Source organism: Puma concolor, chromosome A2, assembly GCF_028749965.1.
Source record: "Puma concolor isolate L17-30 chromosome A2, mPumCon1.1.hap2, whole genome shotgun sequence".
Classification (NCBI taxonomy): domain Eukaryota; kingdom Metazoa; phylum Chordata; class Mammalia; order Carnivora; family Felidae; genus Puma; species Puma concolor.
Genome location: NC_141668.1, coordinates 12,821,803 through 12,843,652, shown reverse-complemented (window position 1 = coordinate 12,843,652; position 21,850 = coordinate 12,821,803). Strand labels below are relative to the sequence as shown.

At 42.6% G+C, this 21,850-nt stretch overlaps 1 protein-coding gene across 2 annotated transcripts in view; it reads right to left on the bottom strand.

Annotated features, from left to right (window-relative positions):
• Window positions 1-1,474: 1,474 nt before the first annotated feature.
• TRPV5 (transient receptor potential cation channel subfamily V member 5) overlaps window positions 1,475-21,850 on the bottom strand; it is a 34,890-nt gene continuing 14,514 nt past the window's right edge. For both annotated transcript variants that reach the window (XM_086688009.1, XM_086688015.1), the window contains 7 exons: window positions 13,093-13,179; window positions 12,918-12,994; window positions 12,507-12,672; window positions 12,281-12,347; window positions 9,926-10,194; window positions 6,349-6,455; window positions 1,475-5,655 (listed from right to left, as the gene is read on the bottom strand). In XM_086688009.1, the coding sequence (XP_086544135.1) occupies window positions 5,349-5,655; window positions 6,349-6,455; window positions 9,926-10,194; window positions 12,281-12,347; window positions 12,507-12,672; window positions 12,918-12,994; window positions 13,093-13,179 (1,080 nt within the window). In that variant the 3' untranslated portion in view covers window positions 1,475-5,348. The remainder of the gene's footprint in view (window positions 5,656-6,348; window positions 6,456-9,925; window positions 10,195-12,280; window positions 12,348-12,506; window positions 12,673-12,917; window positions 12,995-13,092; window positions 13,180-21,850) is intronic.

The window sequence follows — 21,850 nt, the reverse complement described above, 5'->3', positions numbered from 1 at the left end:
CCTCCAGCTGCAGCCTGGCCTTGCACAAGCCTCATTCCCTGGGGCCTCATGGCCATAACTGCCGCCTCCCCAGTGCCAGGGTTAACAAAGAGGTGGCACAGACAAAAGCGGGTGTGTCCAGTCCTGCCCCAGGTGGCTCCTGTCTGGCTGCACCCCCCTGCCCCCAGCAGAGAGGGGCCACGTTACCCAGCCTCTCCTGTCGGTGTGACAGCACTCAGTGTACTGGTCAAAGTATTCCTTTCCTTGCACGTTTCTCATTTTTCCTTCATTAGCCTCTGACAATGACCGTTGACACCCCGTCCACTGAGAGGTCTCGGATGTGCCAGGGCCCATAGTGTGCCCTTCGTCCAGCTCCGTCTCTCTGCACGTCTCTGCCCAGACACCTACAGAGCCAGTGCTAACTACCCTCATCTCTCCGTTCTGCTGCTCCCTCTCCTGGGTCTCTGTCCCAGACCTTATCTTGCATTTCCCCAGCGTGGCGCTAGGGAGGGACACCGACCTCTGCCCTTCCTTCCCAAGGCTGCAGGCAGGCCAACCCTCAGGGGCTACACCACCATTCTTTACCAGAACCCAGAAACTTGTCAGAAAAACACTTTGCCAACGGCTGGGCGGGAACATAGTTTTGAAGTCCAGTGATCCCTGGGAGCACAAAACCTCCCGTGCCTCCCTGCCTCTGGTCTGTGAGGCGCACACAGGAGCAAGAGTTTTCTGCTTTCTGTCTTTTAAAGTAGCCAGCGGGGAGGAGACAGGAAGGAGAAGGGTCACGGTTCGGGGGTACCCGAAGAACTCCTGAGGCAGGAACATCAGCGTTCCTTTCGCCCCGTTCCCCGTCCCTGTCTCTGGATCCCCGTAAATAAAGCTGGCATCTGCCTGGCGGCACAAAACATCCGCCAACTATTTTAACCCTTCAGCACACAGTTCTCGTGCTGCATCTGCTGGTATGGCGATGTCTGTGTGTGTTTCTTTTCCTTGCTCATCTGGACTCCGGAGGGCAGGTGTGGGATCTTGTCTGTTACCTCGAATGCTCCTTTACAGGGTACCACACACGAGAGGTTCAGGAAGATCTGTTCCAGAGCTTTGCTGCTGGGGATCTTCCCTCCTTTCTCTCTTCCTTATGATATTCCGCATCTCTTCTTCCTCCTCCTCCTCCTCCTCCTCCAGCCTTCTCCTCCTTCCCTCTCTCTTCTCTGTCTCTCACGCTGTCTCTCTCCCTCTCTCCCTCTCTCTCTCTCTCACGCACACACACATACACGCAAAGTATATTTAACCTGAAAAAATTTCCCAATGATCACTTACATTTGCATTGTTTTCTTTTTCCTTTGCAAAGCATTTCCACCCATATTATGTGCTTATCTTTAATTATTACAACCCCACTGAAAGGCAAGTATTTTTGTGCCACCTTTGACAGGTGAAAAAAGACTCCAGTGTGGCCAGTGAGAGAGCTTAGAATAAAAACAGGTCAATCATTCATAGATCTAGTTAATGAATATTTATTGCATACTACATTGTACTAGGAATTACACCAGACACTGGGAACACAATGATGAATAAAATAGACACCATCTTTGTCTTCGTGGCACTTACAGTCTACTAAAGAAGACAGACATTGAACAAATAAGTACAATAATGTGCAGGGTGTGTAATTAAAAAGAAAACATAGGTAGTCTGGAAACATGGAGTAGATGGACTTTAACCTTGCCCACGGATCAGCATCCCCACAATTACACACACAACCAACGTATGACCGTTAGGCTGAGACCAACAAATGAATAGAAGTTACAAAGATGGAAGGGAGAGTGCAAGGAGGTAGAAAGCTCTAGAGACTGTGAAGGCCAAGAAGAAGAAGAACTCAGCCTTATCCAGGAACTGATAGAAATCCAGCTTGGTGAAATAGAGCCTGAGAGAAGAGAGGTGTGAGGAGGCTGGAGGGTTGCCCAGGGTTGGCTTATGGAAGGCTTCCAGAAGGACCATACTTAGGTGTAGGACTTGCATCTTACAAAGATCATTCTGGCCATAGTGTGGGTGATGGATTGAAGAAGACCGAGACTACATACAAACAGAGCAGTTAGGAACCTCCTTCTGTGCAGTAGGGTCCCGAGAGGCAGGGACAACTGGAAGGTTTTATATTGGTATGGAATAATCTTCAAATTGTATTAAGTGAAAAAAGCAAAAACTTTTTTCTAATAAACTGTGCCATTATATGTCTTTTTAAGAGGAATATGTACATACATATGCTTGGATATACAGAGTATTCTTGGAAAGATAAATACACTTTTATTAGTGAATGTCCCTGGAAAGAACAACAAAGGGGCCAGCACAGAAGTAGGAAAGCTTTTTGTCTCTGTATTTCTTGCGTGCTCTTTGAATTTTGTGCTATGTGTTACATTATCTAACCAAAATTAATTCTTTTCAAAGCAGATGTTTTCGGGAACAGAATCCACAAGATTTGAGATTTACTGGATTTAAGAGTCAACAGAAACGTGTTGAAGACGACACCCAGGTTCTAGCTTAGGCAACTTTGCCTATTATTTGGTCAGGAACTCTGGTGGAGGAGCAGGTTTGGTGAGGAAAAAAAGCTGTTCAGTTTTCAGTTTGGGACATGTTGAGTTTGAGGTGTCTGTAAAATATCCAGGTTCAGCTGTCTGATAGATAGGCATCCAAGCTGTTCACGCCTGGAGCTCAGGAGACAGATGTGAACCGAAGATAGGGAATGGGGAGTCATGAACATGTGCATGTTAATACAATCTACAGAAGCAGGTGAGACTGCCCAGGTGGTGAGGAAAACAGAGAGGCTTGTGGACCGAAAATATTTAAGAGATTTGTAGAAGAGAAGCAGTCAGCGTGACAAGAGTGTATGGCACTGACATGCTGAGAGATAGCGAGTGGTCGACTGTAGTCTGAAGGCTACCGACAGTTCAAGCAAGACTGAGACTGTTCAGTGGGCTTAGCCAAAGGTAGATAACCTCCCTCATAGATGTCAGTAGCATGGAGAGGCAAGGTCAAATCACAATGGGTTGAGGACTCAGCATGAGATCAATAGACAATAAAGTCTTCTCTAAGAAGTTTGGCCCTGAATAGGGAGTAGAAAAGATAGGGCAGTAGCTGAAAGGAGGAAGGGTTGAGGGAGGGTGTTTTCCATTTCTCTGGAGATGGGAAAGAATAGAGCATCGTTATTTGCTGATCCCCGGAACTAGTGGAGAGGGAGGAGAAGAGATATACAAATGAGAAGTATAGAGAGAACAGTGATGGATATGGCTGTCTGAAGAGACAGAAAGGAAACGGAATCTGGGACTCAGATGGGAATTTAGCTTTACACAAAAGAGGAAGTGCTTCCATTGTAAGGAAAATAAGAAGAGTCATGATGACTAAGCACTTTTAGAAATCATGCCACTGGTGGTCAAGTGTGTAGGACCCTGTGCCTCTACCTTCGTGTGATTCCTCCCCGTTCCACACTCATCTATGCTTTGTATGAGTATCTGGATGAACCTGCCTGTGGTTTCACAAATCCGACTTACCTCTTTGCTATTCCAGACCACAGTCCTCTTAAAAGTTATTATGGCTTTTGGGTGAGGGTGATATTAGGGTTGAGGTGAGACGTAAAAGACTGGAGACAAGAGGGAGGTTGTCAAGAGCCTGGTACTGGGTGCCCTGGACACCTAGCTCCCACTTTCCTCCCTGGAGAGGGATGGCCCATCCTGCTTTGTTGCTGTCCATCCCAAAACTCAGCACAGGGGAAAAGGGAGGTGGGAGCAAAAGATGGCTGCTGCAGGAGACACAGCCACAAATCTGCTACCCCCAGGCACAAGGGTGATTAGCTGCTAATGAGCCACCTGAGGGACAGACCGGGAAGAGTCCCATAAAGAAATGATTGAGCTGTTCAAGCACAAAAGGCATAATTTACCACTTATTTAAACATACATGTAGACACAAATGAGATAAAAACCTTTTAGACTCTGAGTCTCAAAAAGCAAGGATAAGACAATTCAAAAACAACAAAAAAGAAACAGAATCCAAAATACAGATGAAGGATTTGATAGATATTTCTCCAAATACAAATGGCCAATAAGCATATGAAAAGATGTTCATTGTCATTAGTCATTGGGGAAATACAAATCAAAACCACAATGAGATATCACTTCATATCCATTAGGATGGCTATTATCAAAAAGAAGGAGAAGGAGAAAACAAGAAAGAAAGAAAGAAAGAAAGAAAGAAAGAAAGAAAGAAAGAAAGAAAGAAAGACAACAAAGTGTGGCAGTTCCTCAAAAAATTAAATAATAATTGCCATAAGTCCAAGCCATTCCACAGCTAAGGATATACCCGAAGAAATCGAAAGCAAGAACTTGAAGAGAATTATATGCCAATGTTCATAGCAGTATTACTCATAATAGCCAAAAGGTGGAAACAATCCTAATACGCATCAGTGGATGAATGGATAAATAAAATGTGATATATCCATACAATGAAATATTATTTGACCCTTAAAAGGAATAAAATTCTGATGCCTGCTACAACACAGATGAATCTTGAAACTATTATGCTAAGTGAAATAAGCCAGACACAATAGGATTAATATTGAATGATTCCACCTGTATGAGGTACCTAGAGTAGTCAAATTCATAGACTTGGAGTGGAATATTGGTTATGAGGTACTGTGTGGAGGGGACAGTGGGGAGTTAATGTTTAATGAGTACCAGAGTTTTAGTTTGAGATGATGAGAGCATCCTGTGGATGAATAGTAGTTATCATTATGCAACAGTGTAAATGTACCTAATGCCACTGAATTGTATACCTACATATGGTTAAGACAGTAAATTTATGTGATGTGTATCTTCCCACAATAAAATTTCTGAAAAATAAAGCAAGGATAAAGAACCTTTCTTATTGCAGTTTTCTAGTTGGGGGTTGGTTGCGGGGTGAGAGAGAGTCCTACAGGGGAAAAGGGAAGGGCCATAAATTCAGTGCCATGCCTGGATCTTCCCACATTAAGCCTTGTGGAACCAAGCAGGCTTCACAGCTCACTACTTTTTAGTGCCTGCATGAGGCAGAAAGAAAGATGATCCAGATGTTAGTCTAGCATCCCTAGTTCATGTCTTTGATGGCTAAATCCAACTTTGCTCTAAGAGACACCTTCTTTTCTCAAGATGTGGGACTTTCAGGAAACCGGAAGATATGTGGGACAACAGACGTCCATTGCCCATCTCCAGAAATGCTGATGTGAAGGATGAGACATGACCTTTAAGAATTATTCTGCCTATCTCCTCTCATGATTAACAGGCAAAACAATCAGATACCTCCCTCCATTTAGGCCCACCTGTTTTTCAGGCCTATAGAAACAGGGGTCCTCATCATAAATGATAGATATTTTCCTCTCCATCTCCCTCGCCAAGGTCCAGCCCAAGATTCACGTGTCCTAATGTGTTGCGACGCAGGATCTCCCAGCCCCGGTGGCTGCTGCTGCTGTGAGATGTGGTCCGGGATAGGGAAGGCGTTGGAGGGGCCAGAGAGGCTCTGGCTGGGGTCCCACTTTCGATCACAGAAACAGAGGGCTGTTTCTCAGAAAGCTGCTCTTGTCCATCCTCTTTGTCTGAGCCCTTGAAAGCTTCCACGTAGCGAAGCACTCGCAAAGGATTTTGATCATGGTGGTTCTCAACTCTGAGGAGGGCAAAGGGGAAGGAACTCAGGTGAGGTGAAGGAACAAGGGCCATGAGGAGAAGGAGAGGGGGGAAGAGCACTTGTAGGAAACAGGACCAAGAGGACAGGGCAAGGAAGGGACCAGAGTCCTAGGATGAAATGAAGGGAAGAGCAGTGGAATGGAGGGTAAAGTGGGATAGAGACCAAAGAGGTAAGCAATCAGGATTTGGAGGGTAGTGGTGTGTGTGTGTGTGTGTGTGTGTGTGTGTGTGTGTGTGTGTGGTTGTGAATATGAAAGAGAAAACCAAGAGAGAAGAAAAGCCAAGTCAGGAGCCGAAGGTAGAGTATGGAGAAGGTTAGGTTCAAGGCAAGAATTTACTAGAAATGGGGGTCAGATAGGAACAAGACTAGAACAAGTTGGGTAGCCCATGCCCACATCTGAGCATGGACACGTATATAACCTCACACACATTACTACCCTGATGTACTCACAGCCTGGCATCAGTTATCAGCCATCTTGTCGCTCTCCCTGTTGGCTCCACCCCCCTCCCCTAAACAGGCTAATGCAGTCTCACTTTATGGAGTGATGATGTCTCCTTTGGGTCCAGTTGGAGATCTCAGGAATGGAAATATGTGTGATAAATGTGAAACTGGGCACCCTACTCCCATGGCTTCATGCTTGTTAGCTGTTTATACATATGCACAGTCACTCACCGCAGGAACCAGCGGTCCCCCAGCCCATACTGGCACCCGCAGATCCCAGAGCGAGGCCACAGGAAGCGAGGCAGCTTCCGCTCCAGCATCACTGTGGTGGCCACCACCTGGGAGGAGTGAGAGGTAGAGGAAACTCAGGAAGAGTGATGAGGTCTCAGGGAACACTAGAAGCCACCAACATAGGGAACAAAGAGGAATCTGTCAGATGGGGACACCAGAAATTGGGGAGATGACAGCCATTGGGCCATGCCCTAGCTTGTGCCACGCATCATGCTACCTGCTTTACTCACTCATCATAAAAGGAGAGAGAATATTTTATGAGTGTTTTGAATAAAACTGTGACCCCTACATTACTATTGACATTCATAGAAAATGAGTCAGTCCAAACTAATCTCATTTGCTTTTTCATAGGAAAGCCAGACTAGTTATCTTGATTTAAATAAAATGATTAAATAGAATCTCTATGATTGTGGTATGAAATGATGCTGCTAGTGTTCAGGGAATTTGCAGCACATTAAATACCCATATCCTCCAAAGAAAAAGAGTGGGTTAATGACTGCAAACTTGGCAAGGAAAATTCTAGTGGCATGTCACATGTTCTGTCCTTTGCCCAGCCCTCATTAATTACTTAAATGAAACATAGAAGACAAGCTTATCAAATATGACTGTGACACAAAACTGGGAGGGATATGTGATAATGTGAGGTGACAAAGCAGTATAAAAATGATCTCACCAGACTGGAATGCTAGTCAAATACCAATAATGTGAAATTTAAGAGAACCAAATGTAAGGTACTACATTTATGTTTAAGAACAAAGTATCTGGGTAAGTACAGGAAGTGGTAAAGGGGCTTTACTAATTAAGTTGAATAACAAAGATGCATGGGTTCTAGTAGATCATGACCTTCATAAGGGCCAGATGTATATTTCTTTAAAGACCTGGCTCAATTTTTTTTAAGTTAGTTTCTTTCTTTCTTTCTTTCTTTCTTTCTTTCTTTCTTCCTTCCTTTCTTTCAAGAGTGGGGGAGGGGCAGGGAGGGGGTGGAGAAAATCCCAAACAGGTTCTTTACTCTCAGTGAAGAACCCAATGTGGGGCTTGAACCCACAAACCATGAGGTCATGACCTGAGCTGAAGTCAAGAGTTGGACACTTATATGACTGAGCCACCCAGGTGCCCCAAGACCTGGCTCAATTTGAGGTGCTATTTCTACTACAGTGTCCAAAGCAAGGGAAGGCATGACCCCTCTTTATATTGTATTCCTCCAATCCTATCAGGAACACTCTACTTTTGAAAGGACCATGATCTCTTAGGCATGAACAAGTGCAGAAAGCTTGGTTAGTTGAAGAAACTAGCAATTCTTAAAGTAGTCTAATTCCCCGTGTTTTATTTTTCTACTTGATTTCTTAGTTGGACCAAGTTCCCTCCAACATCAGGACTTTTTTTGTTGTTGAAAGTTTATCTTTTTTGAGAGAGAGAGAAAGAGAGCACATGAGCAGGGGAGGGACAGAGAGAGAGGAGAGAGAATCCCAAGCAGGCTTTGCACTGTCAGTGCAGAGCCCAATGCGGGGCTTGAATCCACAAACTGTGAGATTATGACCTGAGCCGAAATCAAGAGTCCAGCACTTAACCGACTGAGCCACCCAGGTGCCCCTAACCTCAGGACTTTTAATCATGTGTTACCTTTCCCTATATAGAAGCTCTCCTTTATCTTGAAAAGGACATTTATGTGTCCTTTTGTGCCATCAGTAGGCCCCCACCTTGTTCTGGTAATAGACCCCTTTTGCTTGGACCATTGTCACTTCACCACTCTGTCCATCAGTTAGGGTAGACTGGACTGCACCCCAGCTGATTAGCTGATTCTCCCCTAAACTCCACTACCACCATCACCACTCCTTGGTCTTAACCTCAAATTCAAGGATGCACCTATAGCTCAAACCTGTTGCAGTGAGATGGAACTTAGACTGGCTTCTTGGGGGGAAAGATGCTCTTTGAGGGGTTACACCTTGCACAGTATCAGAAGGCACAGCGAATGCAACAGATGGGGCCCTTGGAATTGTGCAATACAGTACACCTGCTCATTCCTTTGGGAATTTGGAGCTTCTAGAAGACATTTCACCAACGTGATGGGAGAGACTGACTTAGGAGAGCAGACTGGATAGGAGAGCAGAACAGAGAAACTGATGTAGTTACTGAAATGGAAATACACACTTTGGCCAGATATGCTTAAAGATAGTTTAGTTCTTTAAACTTTCCAGTTACAAAGACCAACACATCTTGCTTCCAATGCCATTTATTTCTTTTTCTTTTTCTTTCCTTTTCTTTTTCTTTTCTTTCTTTCTTTCTTTTTTTTTTTTTTTTTTTTTAAGTATGTTTGCATTTGGTTCTCTGTCCCTATAGCCAAGAGTCCTGTCTGATATAAATCCTAACCTCTATCCTTTTCTGTCATTCTCCTTAACTGGATAATTCTTACCCATGTTTAGGAGTTCATCTTAAATGTCACTCCATCAGGAAAGCATTCCATAACTTTGCAATCAGACTCCTCTGTTGTGTCCTGTTCTTAGCATCTTCTACTTCTGTGTGATAGTTTTACTACTATAGTTTTGCAGACTTCCATGAAGTCCTTTATTTAATGGCAGTCTTCCCAACCAGACTGTGGGCTCCATGATATGCAGATGGCATCTGTTGCGTTCATGCTGGTGTCCCCAGCTCACAGGCATTTCCCAACACATAACAGGCTCTACATAATTATTGTTAAGTGAATGGAAAGTCTGAGTGGATAAATTATAGCTGTATTCAAATTTTTGGATGGTGTTCATACAGAAGAGTGTGTTCTGTGTATATTAAAAGACAAGACTGGGGCCAAAGAATGGAATTGTAGAAAGATAGATTTCAGCTCCATGCAACATGGACATTTCTAATAACAAAAAGTTTTGAAATATGAAAAAGCTCTCTTCTTCCCAACCACTACCCAAATCCATATGATAATAAGAAGGTCCTAATCAGCATTAAAGAAGATATTAAATGACCCTTTGGCCAATTAATAACTAATCACTGAGTAAGAACTCAACTACAGGACCACTAAAGATACTTCCAGCTCTAAAATTATATTATCTTCACTGATATATAGAAAAAATCATAGAGAAACAGGGAGAAGCAAATAGAAGATAAGATTAAAAATTAAAATTTAAAACTAGAATATATAGCTGATGTCTGGCTTGCTTAGTCAGTAAAGCACCCATACTGGGTATAGAGATTACTTGAAATTAAGAATCTTAAAAAAAATAAGTAAAATTACAAAAATAAAAAAAACCCACTAGAATATATAAGACAGTCTCTAGTTCTCACTGGGCTCGAGGTTGACGGTTGTATCTACTTTTCCCCTGTGATCAACACCTCAGCTCTTGGGTGTTAAACTACCCCTCCTTTTATGTCCTCCTCTGTCCAAATGTACCTTTGTTGAGGTGACAACACTGGATTGTTCTGTGACTCTCTTAAGAGTCGTATAGCATAACATTTTCCACTTTGATTTTTCTCTCCATTCTCTTCCCCTTAGTAAGACTAACACTAGTAAACTCACCTGGGCCCTCCAGAGCTCATCCCGCTCATGGGCCACCCGCCAGTGTGTATCACCCATCATGGCGATGAACAGGTTGAGCATGAGCAGCGTGGCAATGATGGTGAAGGCAAAGTAGACAATGCCAAACATGAAGGGCAAGTTCACTTCGTAGTTGGCAGGCCCATCAATGACGGTGAGGAAAAGCTCAAAGGTGCTGAACAGTGCCATGGGATAGTCATAGAATTGCCCCAGGTTGGATGGGTCCTCTGTCTGGAAAATGACATAGAACGCTGCTCCGCCCAGGAAGGGGGCATGGAGATGGGAAAATAGGGAATTATCACAATAAGCATGGGCCCGGTTATATCTCCATACATTTACACACTTGCAGACACACATACACGCCCATAAATGTACATATATGACTGTGTACATGTAAGTCACACTTTATGTGTGGACCTGGTTAGCCTTAAGATGTCTTATGACCAAGTTCATTACTCTGGACAATGGTAACACCCAGCCATTTAGCAAAATGTGTACATAAAATGTGTGTATGTGTATTATATATATGATAGATATACACAAAATAAGTCACCTAACTGCTTTTCACATCTTAAAAAATCGAATATTTAAAAGATAATTTGTACATAAGAGACTCAAATATAGAGAACAAACAGAGGGTTGCTGGAGGGGTTGTGGGAGGGGGGATAGGCTAAATGAGTAATGGGCATTAAGGAATCTACTCCTGAAATCATTGTTGCACTATATGCTAACTAACTTGGATGTAAATTTAAAAATTAATTAATTAATTAATTAATTAAAAATAAATAAAAGGTAATTTGTTACAAGAATGCATGGAATCTCCAACAATTTTAAAGAACTGACCATATGAAATGGCCAAAAGAAAAGCACCTTTAAAAAAAAATCTCAGTGGCCCCTAGATGACCATCCATCGTTCTGAGGTTCCTGGGTGAGCTTGAATCGTCATGGAAAAGGTCTGTTCAGTGTGTAGCCTACTGGATGATACTAGGCATCCTGGAACATTAGTACAGCATTAGAACCTTTAAAAGACTTCTCTCTGTGTGGGGAACTGAAATATAAACTAAATGATCTCAAGAATGGAAATAGTATCTATGGCAAAACATCACTTTTTTATATACTGATGGAAAAGGTAAGCACAACAACAAACAAGAGACAATTTAGGAGATCCTGGGTATAGGACATCTACAGAAAACTACTCTGTCATTATGACTTCAATTGGCAGGTCATGATACTATGTACTATATAACATACATATACTATATATAACATATGCTTACTGAGTAACTATATGCACACATGTTGTGAGCAGTAATTCATGATGTGTGCAGATGGGGTAGAGGGTGAGGAGAAAGAATATGTAAGGAATACTCCAAACAGGCAAGACTACCACAGTTTTACCCTTTCATAGCTCAGATCTTGCGGTATTTTTTTTTTTTTTTTTTTTGGTCTGTTTGGTGGGAATTCCTGTTAAGTGGGAATTCCTAGGACAAGAATAGTGCCTTTTGTTCTAAAAGGCAATTGTCTTTTAGAGTTGAGAGGTCTTCAAATAGCGCCTAGGGCATCCCCTTGTCTTACGGATGTTTGGTTGCAGACACAGGAGACTAGATTTGAGTTGCCATATCTCACTGTTCTTCCTTCCTCTTAGTGCCTTTCCATAAGAACTTTCTCCTACTTTCTCACTGCCTTCACCCTCTATCCTGGCTGTTATTTTCTCACTCTGTTCCTCTATCTACCCTGACATTCCACGTGTGCCTTGGGCTGCGACTAAGTCCCTGCTCCCTCTTTCTCCAATCTCTCTTTACAGCTTTTTTCTTCTGTTTTCCTCTCTCATCCTCAAACTCTCCAAAATCATTTTCTGTACTTCCTCTTTGATTTCTTTCTTTTTCTCCCAACTTTAAATACACATAGAAAAAAAAAGGATGCTATGTGTTATTGAATTCTCTGTGTTTCTTCTTTTGAAGTGTAGAGACAGAAGAGTTAAATATTGCACTGACTCTGTTTGCCCACATAGTTTTCTGAGATCCACAACTGGCCAGTCTTTCCTGTTTAATGGCGCTGTCTCTCCAAAGCCCTTTATCTATCTCTTCTTTAAAAATCTTCCTGGGCTGTTAGTCAACATGAATGTTACTAGCCCATAAATTCAGAGCATATCATCTACCTTCTAGGTCATCTTAAGTGACCCTGATCCTATGGATATGAGTGTGCTTTTTGACTCAATATCCACTAGGGGGGAAATAAGCAAAAGAGAGTATAAATGAGAACGGAGAGCAAGAGTGAGTGAACTTTCTGGAGAACTAGATCCCATGACCTAGTAGTGTGGGGGGACAGTGCTCTTACCTGAGGCAAATCCCAGAATAACCACAGCCATCAGCCAGCAGAAGCGCATTAAGTCTCCAAAAATCATCTACAGGAAAGGGAAGGGGAGGGAGGTTGGAATGACCCTTCTCTACCTGCTTCTCTGCAGCTATCCTGCTAAACTGGAGGCCACCTAGCTCCATCTCCTCCCTTTGTCTGGAAAGGACTTATTGCTGAAGCCAGAGGAATCTTTGGGGAAGGCACTGACCTTCTGTATCATGATGGTGAAGGGACCAAGCATCTGGAATCCTCGAGCGAAGTACATAACACTGCACCAACCCAGCACCAGGGCAATGGACATGGGCACCATCTCCCCGTTCATGTTGGAGAGCCGCATCACCATGGTCACCAGCACCATGCAGGCATAGGTGATGCTTGGGGGAGGGGGCAGGGAACAAGGAGTGAGAGAGGAAATATTCCAGGTCTCCTCTAGCATGGTGATGAGTTGGGTGGTACCCACTCAGGCTTAGTCCTTACACCCAAAACACACATATAAGCCCACTGGGCAAAAAATCCCTAGAAGTGAGAGTCAGCTGAAGTCTAGGTCCCAAAGAGTGAATGGGGACCTGGAACAATTCTGGCAAGGGAAGACATGGGACTGAAAGGAAGAGACACTCACATGATGACATGGAACGGTCCCCCGAGGATAGTCTGTCCAAAATAGCGAGAAGCACCAACCCTGAAGATGTCCGGGATCTGGGAAAAGGCCAGTAAAACAAAAAGACAATGTGGACTGCAGTTCAGTCTGGGGCCCCAGGTGGATGGCCTCAGCTTGGACCCTGGTTGTACTTCACCTCCAGGAGCAGGATGATCACAGCCCCCGTGATGGTCACCAGTTCCCCCACCAGACGGATCTTATCCTGCTGAGTCACATAGGCCTCCTGTGGGAGTAAATTCGGAGTAAGAAGTATTTTTTGATGGATTGAGAATCAAGTCTTTTGGGGCAGGTGGTCTAAAGCAACTAAAGTCCATCCCAGATGAAGCAAAGTTCCCCTTACCACCACCATTATCCTCCTCCCCTGCCATTGTATTTGTCAATTGTGCTTAATTCTATGACCAGGCCATTAACCTATGCATTCAAGGCTTAATATACATTCTAAATAACTTGAGAAAATCACTATAATATATATTATGAGTGGTAATTTATGATGTGTGTACCAAGGGGCTGAGATCACATTTCACAGCATCAAGTTAAGAAGACTAAACCAACAGGAAGAGGCATTATTGGCTTGGGATGGTTTTGGCTATGCTGAAAGTCCAACTTTTCCAATCTCATGTGGTCTTTGGAAGGTAGACTACTCTATAAATACCTCACAGAATTCAGATTCCAGAATAGGCCCAGAATCTGCCAGTTTTAGCAGAACCTTGAATAAGGCACTAAACCTCTCTGAGTTTGAGGTTTCTCATCTGTAAAAATGGAGACTCTAATGCTTATTCCTAGTGTTATTGTAGATATTAAATTAGAGGATGTATCTGGATGTACTTTATGAGCCATAAATCACTATAGATATATTTATGATTATATTATGATGTGGTAATATAGAAAAGGTCAGAAAAGAGGGTTAGAGACACTGAATGGATTTTAGTTTTGAGGAAGGGTCCCCATCTTATCCTGAGCAGTAGGTGTAGAAGGTACAGCCCTAAGGTCAAGACAAAAGAAGACCATCCTTCTTCTGGGCCTGTTGTTTCACAGTAAAAGGCTTACAACATTACACACATGTAGTGAAAGAATGCTGCAATACTGATCCTCAACTTTTGGAGGGTTATGGAGAATATCATTAAGACTGTGGACCCTCTTACCAGAAAACTGTGTTCATATATATGTCATCCCCACATGAAATGTACAAATAATTTCAACACATTCAGGTACACTTCAAAATTTTAGGAAATCTCTTCTCTAAGGTCACCTCTCTGAGTAGTGCACCCAAGAACGGAGTTGAGAGTCCCTGAGGCCAGTGGGAAAGTTGATGATCTAAGCTAGGAAGGATGTGATCCCTCATTAGGCATAAGGAATGCTAATCATCTCTGCTCTGCTGATAAACTGGAACCTCTGAGCATCCCTCAGCAGGCTACTTGGAGTGTGTATTCACTGGTCCAGTGAGAGGCATAGTTTTGAAATAGGAAGAGATGCTATGTAATAGGAGGTGATCTATGATATAAAGAAGGTACCCACCAGGAGCCCCACAGATATTCAGAAACTGACAGCTCAGTAGAAGACAAGGATATAACCTTTATGGAAGAGTAGAACCAGACTTACCAACAGAGGGTGAAAATGTTTCAGGTAAATCATATGGGACCAGGAGAGATCAAAAAAATAGCTGATGTCTATGTGGTTGGTGAGCAATGTGATCTAACAAACTTGGCTAGACTTCAGTTACTTTATTGTTGATGTTGCTGCTGTTGTTGCTGTTATTGTTGTTTAGAGAATTGATGTTCTCTTGACAAACTGGTCAATTTTATTTTATCATCTAATGGGAAATTTCCCTTTTGCCTTGCTTCCAAGGAAGTTCAGAGCTTGGTTTTATTTTGTTTTGTTTTGTGTTTTGTTTAAATCCTCAGCTCTAACTGAATACCTCCTCTTCTGTCCTGAAATTCACTTCACGGGCCTCCTTCTTTTTCTTTATCTTAATGTTCCTATAGCATCTCTCTTTAATTGTAAAACATTCCAACTCCTCTTGGAGAATCAGGTAGTGAGTAGTGGAATAACTGGTAAGTATATTAAATAGAGAAACAAAATAATATTAAATGTAGAAATAAAATAACCACATATGTGTTTGTACAAAAAGTTTGAATTCTTTTTAAAACTTTGTATCTTGGTTTAGTATGTCTGAAGAACTGCCACCGACCTTTTTTTCCTTGGCTCATCTATGTAAAGGAACTGTCCGTCAATAGATGAGTGGATAAAGAAGATATGGGGGATATATATATATACAATAAAATATTATTCAACCACAAAAAAGAAGGAAATGCTGCCATTTGCAACAACATGGATGGGCCTTGAGGGCATTATGTTAAGTAAAATAAGCCCAACAGAGAAGAGAGACACTGCATGGTACCACTTATATGTGGAATATTAAAAAAAAAAAAAAAAAGAAAGAAAGAAAAGAAAGAAAGAGAAAAAAAGTCAAAATCCCAGAAACAGAATGTAGAAAAGGGACGGTGGGGTGAAAGAAATAGGGAGAAGTTGGTAAAAAGGCACAAACACTCAGCTATAACATGAATAGGCTCCAAGAATCTAATGTAAAACATGACTGTAGTTAATTACACTGCATTATATAATTGAAATTTGCTAAGAGAATGGAACTTAATTGTTCTCATCAAAAGCAAAGAAAGAAGATAAATATGTGAGGTGATGAGTGTGTTAATGAACTAGATGGTGGGGATCCTTTCATCATGTGTACGTATTCCAAATAACCGCAATGTATACTTTAGGAAACTTGCAATTTTCTTTGTCAATTATACATCAATAAAGATGAAAAAATAAAGGAACTAGTGGGCTTTTAAAACACTTTGTTTTTCTTTTGATTTTAAAGGAATTCTAGTGTTTCACACCATGTGTTTAACATAGGCTCTCAGTTCGGAATAGATACTCTTTTGTTTGTAAAATCTTTCAGAAAGATTTTAGTGGTTTAAAAATGGACAGGAGTGGGGCACCTGGGTGGCTCAGTTGGTTAAGTGTCCAACTCTTGATTTCAGCTCAGGTCATGATCTCATGGTTTGTGAGGTCAGGCTCTGCGCTGACAGTGCAGCGCCTGCTTGGGTTTCTCTCTTTCTCTCTCTCTCTCTCTCTCTCTCTCTCTCTCTCTCAAAATAAATAAATAAACATTTAAAAAACAGACAGGAACATTGAATTTTATAAATGACTTACTGGTGTCTATTGAACTGATAATAAGAATTTCCTCTTAATTAACTACCTTTGTGAATTGAACCCTAAACTTAAACTGGTAAATGAGTTTTCCCTTAAATTTTGAGAATTTTACTCTCTGGAGATTGTATTCAAGATTTTCTGTCTCTGTTGAAAGGCTGATCCACAGCTTTTGGGATGTGTGGTCTTTCTGAAAGGATTTTGGAATCAAGGTCATGTTTGACAAAATAAAGTAGAAGAGGCACTCATTCTCAAGGTCCTATACATTCAGTCTCTCAATTCTCTCTCAAAGGCTTCCCCCGTCCATTCTCAAGTCACAGCACTACTCCCTTAATGCAAACCTGCAGCATCTGTCATCTGGTTTACCATGAAACCATTTCCCCTCGTTCAACCCACCATCCACCATGCTTCTGGACTGGTCTTTCTAAAATGCAAATAGCATCACATGGCTGAGCTGCTCACTACCATTCCTAGTTCCCTGAAGTCTTCAGAATAGAAATGAAGGGGAGATAAGATTGGAGGTCACTCTCTAGATCTTTACCATAGCAGAAATTCCAAATATTCCAACAATAATCCCATTATATTCCAATAATGTATAGATTTAATTAATGAATAAAGATGGAAGCATATTATTCAGTAGCGTGGAGACAGCAACAGGAATGAAAACTTGAAGAGGTAAAACCTGGGTTACCTCCAGGGAATAAGACATTGGGTCAGGAGAGGCCCCCACACTGCTGCTCTTCATTATACCTGCCATGTGATTTTCAAGTCATGTGCATGTGTTCTTCTAATTCTTTTGATTAGATGAGAATAAAGAACAATAAGACCCAGACTAGCAAACATGATGTACAGAAGCCTTGCTGGTCTGGCTTCTCCTCTGTGTCCCCATATTCTGTGTGATGCTCCGGGCACATTGAACTATTGGGGTTCTCGGTTGTTAAGTCAGGTCTTTGCATGGACTGTGCCCTTTTCTTAGAATGTCTTCCTCCATGAGTTTACTGGCTCACATCTGCTTAAGCCTTAAGACTCAGGTCACAGCATTCCTCCTGGGCCTCCTTTCCTGCCCCTCCACACCCCGCTCAGGGGCTCTCCCATTGGCACATGGCACCACTCTGCTTACATACCTCACCCAGCACACTGCAATCTTTTCATAAAGACCACAAATGCCTCTCCGGTAATCTCAGAGTCCCCCGAGAGCAGGGACGTACTACTCCTTTTTACCCACAATGCACCATGTAGTGGGTGTTCCATTGATTGGAAAGAAAGAAGGAAGGAAAAGAGGGGATAAGAAGGAAGGTGCAAGCTGACCATGATCAGAAAGTTGCAAAGGGGAGATAAAGACAGAATCGGGAAGTGGGACTGGGAAACCTCTCTGGAGGCATATGGGGAAAAGGTCACAATGAATTAGGCCTTTTCAGGATTTCCATATTCGTAGCTCAAGGTCACCTAAGCAAGCCTGGCTAATAATGCACTGAGAAAATACTCCACCCCACTCTAAAAATAAATGTCTTTCAATAATGACTGGAATTCTTTACATCATCATATGGCTTGGAATTTTCAGAGTTGTCAACAGCCAAATCCCCTGAGGAGGCTGATCATTCATACTTCATTGTGAGCCTAATGGCCTTGCTCTCATTTACCAGCTGACTGAGCTCATTGCCTTGAAGGAAATGCCCAGAGCGGGTGGGCATAACAGAGTCAAAGTCACCTGAACCACTCAGAGACAGGCAGGGAGCATGGGCCACCCAGAGGAGGTGGGAAGACAACAGAAACAGTGGTCAAATTCCAGTCCTAGACCTTCTCTACCTCCCCAAGACCCCAGCTTGCAAAGGAATGAAGTGCCCAGAAAGAGTCCTGCTGGCTAATAATGAGGAGTTTCAGGGATTTCTAACCAGGCTGCCCCTCACACTCCATGCCCCTTGTCTTGCAGGGACAGATCAATTGTAGCTGGACACAGGTGAGTGTGGGTAGCCCTCAAAGCCTGGGGACACGAGTTTCTCATGCAGTGGGTCCACTAAGAAAGAACACTGGTGTTCGGCACATCACTCTGGACAGAGAAATGACCTCAGTTGGTATTTAAAGGTGAAGTTCTGAGGTAAAGCTGACCAAAATCCCAATTCCAGTGATGCTCTTACTAGCTGAGTGTCTTTGCCAAAGTACTTAAGCTCTCTGGCTTCAGATTCACTGTCTTTAAAGTGGTGATGATTTTCTTTAATTATTAGGATATCTATATGGATTAAATGATCTAATGCTTTGTCATCCAAAATGTGGTTCATAGAATTACAACATCAGCATTCCCCCAAAGCTAGTTAGGAATCTCAGGTCTCACTGGAGCTTTATTGTCAGAATCTGCGGAAATAAAATTTATTTATAAAAAATAAATCTATTTTTTATTTTACTTATTTTAATATTTATTTATTTATTTTTGAGAGAGAGAGAGCAGGGAGGGGAAGAGAGAGGAGACAGAGAATCACAAGCAGGCTCCGTGCTGTCAGCACAGATCCCAAGACAGAGCTCAAACTCACAATCTGTGAGATCACGACATGAGGTGAAATCAAGAGTCAGGTGCATAACTGACTGAGCCACCCAGGTGCCCCTTTATTTTCTATTTTAGAGAGAAAGGGAGCACTCACACAAGCAGAAGAGAGGGGCAGAGGGTGAGAGAGAGAGTGCAAGTAGGGGAGAGGGGCAGAGGGAGACATGAGAGAGCATCTTAAGCAGTCTCCATGCTCAGCATGGAGCCCGACACGGGGCTCCATCCCACGACCCTGAAATAATGATCTGAGCCAAATCAAGAGTTGGACACTCAACTGACTAAGCAGCCCAGGAACCTCCTAGAATCTGCATTTTAACCAGCTCCCCCAAGCACTGATAAATGCATGTAAAGTGCACAAAGCAAGCACTAAGTTTGATGCTCAGTTAGATGCTATTTTCACCTACCAGGCTCCCTACTTCTCCTCGCCTCTTTTCTTCTTTAATTTGCTGTGCTTGTCTCACAGTAAGTTGGTTAGGAACGCTGAACAAAGTTGTGTAGAGCTGGAGGTCAGTTGGGTTTTTCAAATAGCTGTGGTGCTTTGGGTTTTTCAGAGCTTGTGAGGAGTAACGATGTGAAAAGATCAATCCCACTGACCATGACAGGTAGAGGACAATTTCTTTTTTTTTCACACAAAGCAAATATTTAATAAATTATTTCTGAATTATTCAATTTGTTTGCTGTCTTCTTAGTTATTCTTTCTTACAGCAGGGTTACTTTCTATTCTTCTTTTAAAACATTTTAATTCTAGTTTAGTTAATATATAGTGTTAAATCAGTTGCAGAAGTACAATATGGTGATTCAACAATTCTATACATCACCCAGGGCACATCAAGATAGATGAACTCTTATTCCTCCATTTTACCCATCCCATCTGCTAACTATCTGTTTGTCTTCTGTAGTTAAGAGTGGGTTTTTTTCTTTTCTTTTTGGTTTATCTCTTTTTTTCTTTTGTTTTGTTTCTTAAATTCCACTTTTGGGTGACATCACAAGGTATTTGTCTTTCTCTGACTGGCTTATTTCTCTTGGCATGATACTCTCAAGCTCCATCCACGTCATTGCAAATGGCAAGATTTCATGCTTTTAAATGAACGGAAACCTGTGAGTCGTTCCTGCCACAGTCTTCTCCTTTCTTCCCTGCACCAAATCCATTGTACAGTAGTGATGCCAACCCCCAGCACATCCCCAGGCCAACCCACCATTATCTCTCACTTGCCGAACTAGAACAGCCTCTTTACTAGTCTCTCCACATCCACCGGGCCCCTTCAAATCTGTTCTCCATCCTACGCAGACATTTTTCTAAACCAGAAGTCCTGTCAAGTCCCTCCCCTAGTTAAAGTCCTTCTGAGGGCACCTAGGTGGCTCAGTTGGTTGGGTGACTGACTGCAGCTCGGTCATGATCTCACAGTTTGTGAGTTTGAGCCCTACATCAGGCTCTGTGCTGACAGCTCAGAGCCTGGAGCCTGCTTTGGGTTCTGTGTCTTCCTCTCTCTTCTCCTTCCCCTGCCTTGTGTTCTCTCTATCAAAAATAAATAAACACCAAAAAAAATTTTTAAATCCTTCTCAGCTTCCCATTACCTTTGAGATAGAGAGTAAAATCTTCAATATGGCCTACAAGGCACTTCACGATTTGAGAAGGATCCACGTGGACAATCTCATCCGGAGGCCCTCACCGCGGCCCCTGTGTTCTAGCTCTTCTTTCAGTCCTCAGATGTTGGCAAAGTTCTTCCTGCCTCAGGGCTTTTGTGTGTCCATTCTTTCTGCCTAGAACTAACTTTTCACCTCTAACTGGTATCCAGCTCTCTCAGCTTAGGTGTCTTCCTCAGGGAAACCTTCTCTGGCTTTTCAGCATGCCCAGGCGCCTGCTGTAAGCTCTCTTAGCATCCTGTCCTTTTCCTTACCAGAGGAAAAAATATTGTGAATTGTAACAATGATGGATTGTAATGAAATATCTATTCCTTTAATTAATGTACACCAGTCTGTAGACTGCAAAAGGGCAGAGAGATAGTGTGTATTCTGCTCAGACCATGTTGAATTTCTAACACCTATAACAATGTCTAGGTTCGGTAGGCAGAGGAGAGATGGAGGAAATCTTCAGGAGACAAAAAGGAAATTTGATGAGAGAGCAATGCCCTTTTGCTAAACAGCACATCAGGAATCTAAAGGACCAGAGTGATTGACTTAAGACTGGAAAGTTAGAGACGAATAGATACCCGAAATGGAAGCCAGTAGTTCTCAGCCCTGGCTGAATATTACGATCACTCAGAGAGTTCTTAAAAATACCATCAATGGACATTCTGATTTATTAGGTGTGGTGTAGCTTAGGAACCAGTGTTTTCACCAGCTTCCCTTCTTGGTGAAAAGTCACTGATCTAGTAAGAGGTAGGATCTGTGCAGGGTCAAATAACTATTTGGTTTCAAAGTCAGGACTAAAACCCAAGCCACCTGACTCCCACACTTTGAACTTTCTGCTCCCCTGGAAACCCAAGAGAACTAGGACTGCAATGCATGTCATTCTGCCTAAACCAACTAGACGTTGAATGGAGGTAGGAGATCAATCCAGTTAATTAATAGCGTGCTTAGGAAACTCTGGAAAAGCACAGCTTTAATGGCTGAACAATGAGGCATCTTAGAGTGAAGTAACCCCTTAAGATAGCCCCAAAACTGGACAGAGACACACTAACTCCATCCTCGTGGATGTCTGCTTTTGTGTAGTTTGTTTTGTTGCATATAAATAGATGAGTTTTTCCATTCATTTCAACTGTCCTGAGAAGGTGAGGCTGGGCAGCTCTCATGGAGCACAGTGACTTCTCTGGATCCCATGAGATCCAGAGAAAATTCTTCTGTGACTGAGAGCCCTGTGCGTCCAATTTATTAGTATAATTGGATATTAAAGTATTCATTTGTCTAAGATAAATCCCCATGGGCCAACTAACATGTCAACAATTGCATGAATCAAGTTAAGGGGTGTCTGGGTGGCTCAGTCAGTTAAGCACAACCTTGGCTCATGTCATGATCTCATGGTTTGTGAGTTTGAGCCCCACATCAGGCTCTGCACTGACAGTGTGGAGCCTGCTTGGGATTTTCTGTCTCCTCTCTCTCTGCCCCTCCCCCAACTCACATACTCTCTCTCTCTCTCTCTCTCTCAAAATAA